Genomic DNA, 13,139 nt, shown 5'->3' with positions numbered 1-13,139 from the left:
CTATATATACTAGTTTGCATCTGCTAATCCCAAACTCCCAAACCATCCCTTTCCAACCCCCCCACCCCTCCCCCTTGGCAACCACCAGTCTGTTCTCTATGTCCCTGATTCTGTTTCTGTTTCATAGATAGGTTCATTTGTGTCATATTTTAGATTCCACAGATAAGTGATATCATGTGGTATTTCTCTCTCTCTTTCTGACTTACTTAGTATGGTAATCTCTAGTTGTATCCATATGGCTGCAAACGACATTATTTTGTTCTTTTTATGGCCGAGTAATATTCCATTGTATATATGTACCACATCTTCTTTATCCATTCATCTGTCGATGGACATTTAGGTTGTTTCCATGTCTTGGCTATTGTGAATAGGACATGCACTTGACTATTATTCTTTTTTTGTGTGTGTGTGGTACGCGGGCCTCTCACTGCTGCGGCCTCTCCCGTTGCGGGTCACAGGCTCCGGACGCACAGGCTCAGCGGCCATGGCTCACGGGCCTAGCCACCCCGCGGCATGTGGGATCTTCCCGGACCGGGGCACGAGCTCGTGTCCCCTGTATTGGCAAGAGGACTCTCAACCACTGCGCCACCAGGGAAGCCCTGACTATTATTCTTAAAGTGTGGAAAGGCTGCCATGGACTACCTGCATTTTCTCCTTAGGTTTTGGCCCTAGTGCATCGTAACCCAAAGCAGGGGCACAAAATTGTTTTGTGGGCTCTTCCTGTGTGGAACTAGATTTGACCCACCAGAGACTAAACACTGCACCTAGATGAGCTAGGCTGTTGTTTCCAAGTCAGTACTCACCCACTGAGCCACACCTGCAAATGCATTCCGCAAGCCAGGCTGATCTCAGCACCGGAGGTCCAGTGGGGAGCTACACACAGAGGTTCCCTGTCCTCATGGAGCTTCTGTTTCCCTAAAGGAGGTGGAGAGAAGATAAATAAATACGTGAGATACCTTCAGATAGCGATAGTGGTGATAGAGAATAATAAGGGCCAGGGGATGGGCAGGGGCCTTGGGAAAGACCTCATCGGAGGGGCGATGCTAGAGTTTGAGAACGGAGCAGAGGACCCAGCTGGGTAAAGAGGTGGAAGAGGAGAAATCTTATCAAGGTCTTGAGCTTGTCATGTTCAATGAACAGGAACAAGAAGGGAGCCGGTGTGGCTGGAATGGAGTAAGAAGGGATTGAATGGTCGGAAATGAGGCTCGAGAGGGGCCAGAGTCCAGGTCATGTCAAAGCCTCGGAGGCCACGGCATTGGGGTTAGATGTATTCCAACCCCTGAGTCCATGGTCATTTGGCTTAGGTCTGTGTGATGTTCTAGATAAGGTCATAGGTTAAGGCTTCAGGCATATAGTACTCGCAGAGGGCGATGATGGCTTTGGCCCAGCCTCCTCCTTTCACAGGCAAGGAGGTCTGGAGAGGGGCAATGACTTGGCTGCCCTGCGCTCTCATACGTTGTTAGGGGCAGCCTGTCCGAGGCCCGTTTTTCCACTACCACAATATGAAAGGGGGTTCCCTTCAGAGAGTGAGTGGCGAGGGGGTGTCTGCAGTCTCCGAATCCAGGCTGGGCACCCGATAGGACAATTGGGATTGGGGTAAGGGAGGGAGAGACGCTCAGCCTAGTACTGGAACCTAGGAAGGCCAAGGCTGCCTGCTGGGAAACAGAAGAAGGGAAACAGCAAGCCGTCTGGGAGGGCAGAGGGAGCGCAGAGTAAGCAGGCTGGACCTCAGGAGGGGAGGGAGGGAACCAGAGTCTGTGTGTCTGTGTCTGCTAAAAAACCAGCCGTGGGAGGAATAAAGAATGTTTTCCATCTGAGCCACAAATTACACTGCGTTCTGCCCTGGGCTTCATCCACGCCTGTAGCCTTTGGTGCCGTCCTTGTACTCCTTTACCAGGATTGCCTTCCTAGGTTGAGGCCCTTCCCAAAAGTCTGTCTCTATCTCTAGATGACTCTGGGGGTCAGGTAAGCCCGCAGGGCTGAGGGGTAGGACCTGGAGGTTCTCAGCCCAAGAGGCTGTGTGTGCTTGGGCTGTGAGGACCAACGCCATGCCGGGGACTGATACCATGGTGACAGGAGTTGCAGGGGGGCCCAGGGTCAGTGAATGGGAGGGATGTGCGGTCCAATGCTGGCCTCACTTTTGTGATCAGGCCATGAAGACTTCTGGAGGAGGAGCTATTTTAGGAGAGAGAACTAGAGAGAGAGAGAAGGTGGTGAAGTTGGTGGGATCTCTGTTTCTAGAGTAGGTGCTGTTTGTGAGGGGTCTTGAAGACTCACCCAGCAGAGGGAGCATCGAACAGCTGTGTCTGAGGGCAGAGTGGGACCAGGTCACACAGGACAGTTATGTGGCTTCGGAACAGGAAGAGCGGCCCCCGGATCTGTGCCGTAGGAAGCATTGCCCAAATTGAACTTGGGATTTCCATGTCACTTTGACAAGGAAACTTCACTTAATGTGTCCCGCTTAGGGCCAGGGCCCGTGGTGGATGAAACAGTAATGATGGTGATGGTGACATTAGGTAACAAGCGTTGGGTTACCTACGCTTGTGTGTAGCTGCCAGGTACCTGTGCCAGGCACAGTTCTATGCACATTGCCACGTGTCACCTCATTTCATCTTCACGGCAGCAATCTGGTATGGTGGGTACTCTTTTTGATCTCTTTTCTAGGGATGAGGAAATTGAGATGCAGAGAAGTTGGCACCATGCCTGAGGTCACAGAATCAATAAGCTCAAAAGCTGGGAATCCAACCCAGGCAGCTGCCTCCAGTCTAGACATCGAGAGGCTCCTGGGGCACCACTGGCTCTTCTAACCAGGTTGATGGGATGCCCAGCTCTAGCAAGGAGGAAGAAAAAGGGAATGAGGAGAAGGAGAGAAAGCCAATAAATGAGCAAAGAATTTTTTTTCACAAATGCAATTTTATGGTCCCATTTCACAGATGGCTGGCCCCAGCCCTGAACCTCACTGTCTTTTTCTTCTTTGTTTTATTTAACATCTGTCTGGTGGGCTCCAGAAATTTACAGCATAACTCCTACCAGTTTATAGCTTTTATTTAGTGAAAGTGGCCTGAATTCCATCTCCGCCCTCTAACACATGCCATCCTGGGAGTGGCTGAATTTATGACATTGGCTGCCTCAATTATTAATCCTCCTCTGAAACTGTGGTGAGGGGTCCCCCACACAAAGGGATGCTCTCAGTGGGCCTGAGAAATGAAAATGCATAAAGTTCATTAACCCTGAGACCTGCAGCCACACAGCAGACCACGCAGTGGCCCCTCACCTGCTCCCAGAGCCCAGGAGTCCCTGGGTCTTCCTGGATTCTCGTCTCTGACAGTGTCCCAAGGACCCTCCAGTGGAAAAGTACCTTGCACTTCTTCTCATCATCCCGTTCTTCCGCGTGTTTCACCCCTTCTCGATCCACCATCCTCCACATCTTCCATGTATTTTTGTCTCCTCCAACCAGCCAGGCCCAACTTGATCCATCATGGAGGCATCCGGCACAGAAACTCGGGAGTGGCAATTAATCAACCTTGAGAGCTTATATTCTTGATAATGACACTGGAACAAGCGACTGCAATTTGACCCTTACTCAGACACAGTTGAACCCGGATCAAGACTTTTCTTTAGTTCTCCACCCAGACCCCATCACTGCCCACCCTTCCCATCCCCAGTTCTCCATGTTTTTTCCCCTTGACCAGAACAGGGTTTGGCTTCACTTACTTCCAGGTTGATAGGAGACCTCCATCTGCTGTAACGGTTGGACCCCTTGTCTTAGGAAATCAAGGCAGACAAAGTGTCCCAGAAGACAGGGATGAGGAACCACCAGATTCCCACCTAGAGACACACTGATTGCACATTTATTGAGCTTACACTGTGTACCTGCCACTGTGCTTAAATGCTAGGTATATGGAAATGAATAAAACCTGTCCTCTGCTCTCCTGGAGCTGACAGTCCGTGAGGGAGCAAGAAAATCAACAGTTACAGAAAAATTTATAGAGGGTAATGAGGCTGGAGATGTGCAGGGCCTGAACTATGGCATCGGCACTGGCGGTAGAGAGGAGAGGCATGGCAGACGGCGGGTGCGTTGTTGAAGGGGACAGACTCTGTAGGACTTGAGGCTGGTTGAGGTGAGTGTGTGGGAGAGAGCAGCCCAAGTGAATGCCTCAGTTTCTGGCTTTGTCTGCTCAAAGGTTCAGTTCACTGAGTTAGGGAATATAAAAGGAGACGAAGGAGGTTTAAGGGGTGGATTGATTCATTCTTTGGGGACATTTTGAGCTTGGGACATCCCACTGAAGATGTCCACTAAGCAGTTGGACAGATGAGTTGGGAGCTCTGCTGAGAGCTCTGAGCTGGAGATAAAGATCTGTGATCCTCAACACGTGGGTGGTCAGTAAAGCCAGTATTGTAGCCAGGAAGAGGGTGTGGCGACGGGGTGTACTACTACTGAACTCAGCTCAACCCTTTGTTCCCAAAACTTCTTAAGAAAGTAGACTACGGCAGCTCCCTCTCTCCTCCCCTTCCATCCACTTTCCCGTCGTTGTTTTTGCCCCCATATTCCTTTGAAACCTTCTCACAGGTCACAGATGACCTTCATGGCAAATTCTAGTGGGCGCTTCACGGTCTTAACTCACTTGATGTGTTAAGAAAAGGTGCGTCCACTTCTTGAACCTTCCCTCCCCAGGCTTTGGTGGCAATACTCTTCTAGTTTCCTTCCTATGTTGTGGCTACTCTTTGGTCCACTTATTTTTTTAGCTGGCAGAGCCCTGAAGAGGCCGCCTCACATAGGAGGCTGGTGAATGCAAGCATGGACTCAGACACGCTAGACTCCAGAGCTGCAACTCATTAGCTTGTGACCAAGTTCCTTAACCTTCCGGAGCTCACGTCCGCTGGCTATAGAATGGGGATAGTATAACTTCAAGGGCTATTGCAAGAATTAAATGAGAGGTGTCTCAGACACGTAGCTGATGGCCAGTCACATTATAAGCAATTTGAAGTGGTAGCTCTTACTGTTTGTGTGCTTATAGGCTGCACGGCAATGCCCAGCGGGAAGGAGATGGTTTAAGAGTGTGGTTACCACAGTCTGATCCCCTGATCAGCAGTATCACCAGCACCAGCATTGCCTGGAAACTTGTTAGAAATGCAGATTCTCAGGCCCACTCCAGATCTACTGGATCGGAATCTCTGAGGGTGGAGCCCGGAAATTTGTTCTGGTGTCTCAAGATGCACGCTAAAGGGTGGTTTAAGGTAAGAAGGAGTGAAATCCTTGAGCAAAGTATGAGGTCCGAAGGAAAGGTGGAGAGACTGGCTGTCAACAGGAGAGGAGGGACATCTCCCCAAGTGAGACAGGAAGGTCAGTGAGTTAACCTTCTCCCCTGCCTAAACTCTGCTGCTGTCTACACTCTACCCCCCTGTTACCCTGACCCACTGGATAGTACTGTGTGTTACGATACGTTATGACAGCTCAGAGCTTTTGCACCTGGCACTTTCTCTGGAATACCTTCATCTCTCTTTTCAGCCTGGAAAACTTTTTTTTTTTTTAAATTATTTTTGGCTGCATTGGGTCTTCATTGCTGTGCGTGGGCCTTCTCCAGTTGTGGCGAGCGGGGGCTACTCTTCATTGTGATGTGCGGGTTTCTCATTGCAGTGGTTTCTCTTGCTGCGGAGCACAGGCTCTAGGTGCGCGGGCTTCAGTAGTTGTGGCGCACGGGCTTAGTTGCTCCGCGGCATGTGAGATCTTCCCGGACCAGGGCTTGAACCTGTGTCCCTGCATTGGCAGGCGGATTCTTAACCACTGCCCCACCAGGGAAGTCCCCATCCTGGAAAACTCTTATTCTTTAATCACAAGTAAAATGTCTCTTCATCTTTGAAGTCTTCCCTTCTCCCTCTAGGCAGGTAGTTACTCGCTCCTCTGTGTTCCCATGACATGTGTCATATCATCTCATAATTTGTGTTTGTCTTTCTCAGTTTCTTCCAGCGATTGGGGCATTCCCTAAGAGCAAAGAATGTGAACTATTCTTCTCCATATCAGCAGTGCCTAGTGCCAGAACAATGCAGGGTACACTTCTGATGTTCGGTGAATGCTTCCTGCATAGAAACAGGAGTAGTAGTAAGTCAGTTATACAGAACTTACAGTTTTCCCAGTACTATCACACATGTCATGTACTCATTGAGTGCTCAGTAGGGCAGGTTTACCAGTTGTCTGATTGAAGATGAGATTATGAGGGCACAGAGAAATTAGATAATATGCCCAAGGTTTCTCAGCTAATAAAGAGGTAGAGACAGGGATGAAGCCCTGGTCTTGTATTTCCAAATGCACCGTTTTTCCCTCTCCTTGATACTGCCCCCCAAATATTTGCAGGAACAGAGGCTCGATGTCTGAACATTCTAATGGAAACCAGAGCCTATCTATTCACAACCCTCTGATTATTAGCTGGAGGGGGTAAAGTGATGATGATGGTGCTTGGCTTCCTTGTAGCCTTTCCCAAAGAAAGAAGACCGTGGCTGGTTTTCTTTGAAGCCCAAATCCAGTTCTGTCCCAGGCATGATGCTTCCTGAGCAGTAGGCATTTATCGTCTTCATTGTCCTTTGCTGAGTTCAGAGCAGCCTGCATTGGTTTAACATTGGTGTAACTGAGCATCTCTTTTCTACAGCCCTGCTTTAAGTAAATCTAAAATGTTATAAAAATCTGGATTAAAAGCTTGGGGGAATCTGCAGATACTACCCCATCAAGGAGGTGGGCTATAACTCCCTACCCCTTAAATGTGGGCTGTACATAGCGACTTCCTTCTGAAGAGTAAAGTGTGAGAAGGGGGGCAAAGAGTAACTTTACAGCAGGGAAACCTGACGAACACTTACCTCCACCAAGCGATCAAGGTTAACATCATGAGTGACAGGTCATATTCTAGCCTGTCCCTTTGATATGATGAGATGAAAATGATACTTTACCTCTGTGGTCTTCCTCTCCCAAACCCATAACTTCAGTCTAATTAGGGGAAAAACTTCAGACAAGCCCATATTGAAGAACATTCTACAAAATCTGTGACCAATGCTTCTCAAAAATGACAAGGTCATCAACAACAAGAAAAGCCTGAGAAGCCGTCATAGTCTAGAGTTGCCTAAGAAGACTTGGTGGTTAAATATAATGTGGAATCTTGGATGGGACTGGAGCAGAAAGGGGATATTAAGTGAAAACTAAGAAAATCCAAATAAAGTGTGAACTTTAATTCATAATAATGTACAAAATTGGTTCATTGGTTGCAAAAAATGTACTCATACTAACATAATAGGAAAACTGGGTGCAGAGTGTGTGTGTGTGTGCATGTGTGTGTGTGTGTGTGTGTGTGTATTTATATATATATATATATACACACACACATACATATATGCACACACTCACACACATACTCTGTACCGTCTTTGAAGCTTTTCTGTAAATCTAAAACTATCCTAAAATAGAAAAGTTTATTTAAAGCAAAGAAAGTAGAGGAAGGAATTCTCATATGTTCCTGGTGAAAATGCAAAAATAGCGCGGCCGTTTGGAAAACAGTCTGGCTTGCTTATAAACCAGATATACACTCAACCCATGACTCAGCATTTCCACTACTTGGTATTTCCCTAAAACCTATACTCACACCAAAACCAGTACAGAAATACTTCCAACAGCTTCCTTCATAGTTGCCGACAACTGGAAGCAATCCAAACATCTGTCAGCCAGGGGTGGTTAAATGAAACATGGCACGTCCACACAGTGAAATAGTACTCAGCCATAAGAAGGAACAAATTTCTGGGAATGCAGCAGGGGTGAATCCCAGATGCAGTGCACTAAGTGCACCAAGTGAGACTCAGAAGGGTCCATACTGTGTGAATTTACTTCCATGACATTTTGGAAAAGGCAACACTAAAGGGACAGAGAACAGGTCTTGCCAGGAGCTGGAGATTGAGGGAGGTGATGGACCACAGAGAGACATGCGGGCAGTGTTGAGGGGGTGATGGTCCTGTATCTTGATTGTGGTCATGGTTACATGACAGTACATACATGTTTATCAAAACTCGCAGAACTGCACACTAATAAAGGTGAATTTTACTATATGTAAATTCATACCTTAATTGAAAAAAATACCAACTCAGGGATGATTGGCCACTTTTCAAAGTTGCCCTCCAAGGGATTTGCTTGAATAGTAGTCTCGTCTACTGCGTTTACAGTGATTGCATTTCCAGCCATACCGTTTGTCAAAAGGCCACTTGTGTGGTTTTATGTGAGTGTCGTCGTGCTGCTTCCTGTTTGGAGACTCAGAAGTGGGAGCCATAGTCCAGGGACAAGGACACGAGCATGGACGACAGCTAGGCTCATGGCTTAACAATGGTGAATTAGCTGAGTGCTTCCTAACCACCTGCTTCTGAAATTATCGTGAGGCTGATGAGACCTTAATTTTGTGTGAAGCCTTAGAGTTGACAAAGCTCTCTCCCAGGCGTTCAGCCATGGGACCGCACATGACCTCTGCCACGTCGGTGGGACAAGTGTTATCATCTCTGTGTTAAAAGGAGAGGGAGGGGCTGAGAGTTCTCGCTTACCTGTGTTTGCAGGTGCACTGGCTTGGCCCCTCCCAATTAGGGTTGGCTAATTAATATAAAAGGCATAGCAATTTGGTGCAATAGATGTTACCATTTATACATTCTACAGATAAGGAATATAATTACTTTACAGATGAGGAAATGGAGGTTCTGGGAATTTCCCAAGGTCACTTGACTAGTAAGTATTAGAACCAAGAGTTGAATTCAGAAGTTCTGGTTCCAAGTTCTACTTTTCTTCTACCATCTCATAAACTGGTTCTGTGACTTTCACGCAGAGCGTAGTTAACTGGATGGTATCTTGCCATGTGTCTGCACATCTTTCATGTGCCAGTGACTGGAGGTTCTAATTAGCTTCTGTTACCAGAGCCAGTTATTATACATAAAGGCCACTTGACTCACTGTCATCTTTACTAGTAACTTCGGGAGCTTGGAAGGCAGTCCGTAATCTCTGTGTTCTCTCAGCGCTTGTGTTGGAAAGTGTCTGAATGTAGGAGAACTGTGTGTATGTTGGAAGCTATCACTTCTAGAAAAAAGGGCTCTTTGGTGTAAACGTGGGTGGAGAGTGATTTTTCAGCAAATACCAGAACATGTATATAGTTGCTTTGAGAGGACGTCGAATTCAGTTGCTTTTTAGTTATGCCTCATTTTTATGCAAAATAATGACGCCACCTTCCTTACGAGGATTAGATCTGAAACCCTTCTCCGTGTTCTGTGGGTGGCAACGGAGCTGCTTCTGGGCAGGGCAGAGACTTCTCCCCTCTGTGTCCTCTGCATCCAGCACAGAGCCCGGCCCATCCCAGGCACTCAGACCACGTTCGGTGAGTAGAACAGAACCAAAACTCATTCTCCAGGACAGAGTTGTCACTGCGGGGTAGAGGCTGGTCTGAAGACACCTCATCCCGCTTGGTCCGTGGCCTGAAGAAGGTGGACGACACCTGGCAGGAACCTTAGCCAGAACATCTCAGCCGCCTGGCCCCTCCCTTGGGTTCATTAGTCATCCTCTGCGATTATACTTATTTCTGAGCCCGTTTCATCTGGGGCCATGTTTCCTGCTGTCTGCTTGTATTTCCCTTCCCCCCATTTCTTCCAGGACTGTCCGTCTCGTCCCTGAGGACCACTCTGAGCTTGGGCTCATCCTTACTGACTGCTTTCTCGCCCTTTCCTCTCATTTCATGGGCCAAGCACAGGCTTTTTTCTAACCTCTCCTTGCCCTGCTCGCCACTCAGGGAGCCCCACTGGGGAGGACCTGGTGACACAGAACCGGTAACTGGAGTTCCCCCTTCCCTCCACACCGCTGGTATTTCTGAGCACACCTGGTTTGCTGATCTTTGAGGCAGAACCTCTCATCCCCAGGCCGGAGAGCAGGAAAAGAGTCAGAGAGTCATCCAAACCTTAATTGTAGCGAGAGAGGCCTCAGGACGAGCTCCACCACACACCCCTCTACTTCTTTTCATATTCCCTACGGAGTTATCATCTACCTGCCCATCTTCAGTTTTCCTCATCGGAGTCTTAAAGGAAAATACCACTAGTGTGAGTGAAACTAAGAATGAATACTGGAAGAAAAGAGAAAGGCATGCTAGTCCCCTTTGATGTTTGGCCTCATTTGGAAGACTCGCTTCAGTCCTAATAGTAATAGGTTTTTATAGTTCCACCTGTGCATGGTGACGACCTGCAGTGACCTTGTTCTCATTGTGTGATAGAAAGTCTGTTGGGCACAGAGTCTGGAGACCTGATCCTATCAGGGTCTAGGAGGAACTGAGCATCCCTGTTGACATCACGAGTAAATGAAAGCGCTCGTTACCGAATGGCTGCAGCCTTAACGCTCATTTCCACCCCCATTTAAGCCTGCTCAACCCTGTGCTCAGCTCCAGACACGCCATGAGAAAGACACACCATTCTTTCCTCAAATCCCCCACAGGCTCAATCCCAGGATAACCTGGATTCCCGAACTGGCAAGCTTTTTTGGTGTGTGGGTGTCACCATCTCATTAGACTGGGAGCCCCCCAGGGGCAGTGACCATGTCCACAGTTCTCTGTCTCCCCACTGTGCCTGGCCCTAAGGTTTGCACACAGTGGGCACACAGAGATTTTTAGAAAGAAGCCCTCGAGGCCAAGAAGGCCCTTCGCTTACAGCACAGGCTTTCAAAGACTAGATGGCGCCGTTGCTAGAGCTCGATCAGGTGTGTTCTGAAATCGTGGGGAGGAGGGAAGAGAGAAACCGAGCAGGCCCTGGAACTCGCACTTGCTGACTTAGATTCAGACACGCTACAGAAATGCAGGGGGCCCTACCTCGCCAGCATGGAGGGCTTTGCCATTTTCCTGGCATCCTCCCCAACATGGCTTCAGATGGTCTCCAGAGCAACCTTGAATTGATACAGTGTCAGCAGGACAGTGTATCAATTATAATTTTGAAGAACTGCAGTTCAGATAAATCAGGTGCCTGGGCTAAAATTATCGGCAGAGGTTTTAACCACTCATACCTTGTTGGCGTCACCCTACCAGATGAGGGTCCTTAGGGGGTGCTGAAGGAGGATGTGGGCAGGGATCTGGTGGTCCCAAGGAGAGCAGCCTGTGGACTGGATCCAGTCTGGTTCTCAGCCAGACTGACAGCAAGGCATCAGCTTAACCTGCATCTCGAATTGCCTGCGTTTGTGGCCAGGGGAGAACAGCTGTTTTGGAGGGAACAGATGGCAACACATACAGGTTCTTTGAACAACAAGAATGGTGGGTAATTTATACACTTAGGATCTAAGGTCAATGGTTGATGTTTGATTTAAATGATGATCTGTTTTAGGATGCTGCCCTGTGGTCACTTGTATCTGTCATCTGTCTCTTGTTTTCACCTGCTTCTCATTAAAATAAAAATGAAACATATAAAACCATCCTGTGCATAAGCCGGGATGGGGTCCGCGAGGGTGACCACTTTACAGATGAAGAAACAGAAGGTCAGAAACGTTAAGAGACACATCGAAGATCACACCGCTGATGAGTGGTTGAACTAAAACTTCAGCCCAGTATGAGGCTGAAATCAAATATTGTCCCCTTTTCACCACAGATTTTCCAGGCCACCTAAAAATCACAAAATTAGGAGGGCTGTTGTTGATGTGTAGGGTAAGCCATCACAGACTAGAAAAATACCTAAATAGGGTGACGAGTGATTACTAATATTCACATTTATGGAAAATCGAGAGACATTCTATATCTGTTATTTGTGGCATCTGATGGTCACTGTTCCCCTGTTTCTCCCCAGGATGATGAAGACAAGCTGACCTGGAAAGATCGTCTCCCAGGTTACTTGATGAGCTTCGCCTCCATCTTGTTCATGGTAATTTCCTGGTGGAAACACCTGCTCATGACGTGTGCGTGTGGATCCTGCTGTGTGAATGCTGGGGGTGTTAGCCTGTTACGCTGTGGGGACGGCGAGGGACTAGTGAAGACGAAGCCACAGTCCTTCTAGAGGGACAGCATCTCCCGTGAGAGCCAGGCCGTTGCTGCTCACCCGAAGCGGGGAAGGTGATTCCCTCAGACAGAACCTCAGCCCTGGGAGGGCCAGTGGCCTTCAGTGGCCATGGAAGGGGGGGCTCTGTCTTCCCAGCCTTGACCACAGATGTTTGAAGATGGAGTTTCCAGGGGTGGGTTGTGAGAAGGTGTCTCCCACGTCGCGGCAGATGGAGACTTTGGAAGAAGGTCTTACCTGTGCAGGGAAGGCGGCCGTAGAATGGAGGCAGCCTGTTGGAGCTGCAGGCAGGCTCTCCTTGGTGGCTGGTGGAAAAGAACAGCTTCTGGAAGGCACAGAAGACAGCCGGCTCGGGCTCTGTAAGCCTGATTCTTTAGCCTCCCTGTAGTTGCTGTGTTTATTTCCCTGTCTTCTCCCTGAGAGTTTGGAAGAGCCCTTTGGAGAGACCCAGATGGTCTCCACTGTGTCGGAGAAGGTGAGGAATGGGTCTGTGATTCATATCTGGACTTGATCAGTGAAGTGGTAGTGAGTCATTCCTGGGAGCCACGAGGGGCGAGACAACAGGAACTGAAGCGAGGAGACCTCGGGAAGGTGAAACTCAGAGGACTGAGCTTGGGGCACAAAGACACCTGCCCCCTGTCTGTGGGTAGACTCCTTCTAGTATTCGAGATGGGAACCTCTGTCCTTACAGCATTTCCAAGCAGGACTACACGTTAGTTGTGGGGTTGGGGAGGGATTGCTTATTCCAGAAATTGGGGCTGAAATTATAATAATTTTCTGGACCCACTGGCCAGAGGTAACACTGACCCTGGCCTGAGGTTACTATTTCCATTATTATTGCCATTGTGATCATTGAGGACGGGAACCGTGTCCTAATCTCAGAAGTTTAAAGAGTGAAAGATGCACGGGCACCATCTGCTTCAACACTTCTGAAGTGCAGAGGTGCTGGGTGCCTTGCCAGAGCTTAGAAGCCTACACGTGCGATCTCCTCATTGCTTAAGAAGAGTGGAATTTATTCAAGAATATGTGGTGAGTTGCAGTGTGTTAAGCTGGAATGGTATAAAGTTTAATTTAGCACTTCCAAGCCTCCCACAATATACATAATGTTGTCAAAGAGT

The 13,139-nt window shown here is 48.3% G+C and overlaps 1 protein-coding gene across 1 annotated transcript in view; it reads left to right on the top strand.

Annotated features, from left to right (window-relative positions):
* The window catches only part of ANO2 (anoctamin 2), a 313,668-nt gene that overhangs the window by 212,763 nt on the left and 87,766 nt on the right, over positions 1-13,139 (top strand). Inside the window, exon 15 of the mRNA XM_029205263.1 lies at positions 11,815-11,889. Within this exon, the coding sequence (XP_029061096.1) occupies positions 11,815-11,889 (75 nt within the window). The remainder of the gene's footprint in view (positions 1-11,814; positions 11,890-13,139) is intronic.

The sequence above is a fragment of the Monodon monoceros genome, unplaced genomic scaffold (assembly GCF_005190385.1).
Source record: "Monodon monoceros isolate NGI ecotype Baffin Bay Population unplaced genomic scaffold, NGI_Narwhal_1 Super_Scaffold_6, whole genome shotgun sequence".
Lineage (NCBI taxonomy): Eukaryota > Metazoa > Chordata > Mammalia > Artiodactyla > Monodontidae > Monodon > Monodon monoceros.
This window is presented reverse-complemented; position numbering and strand designations above follow the sequence as displayed.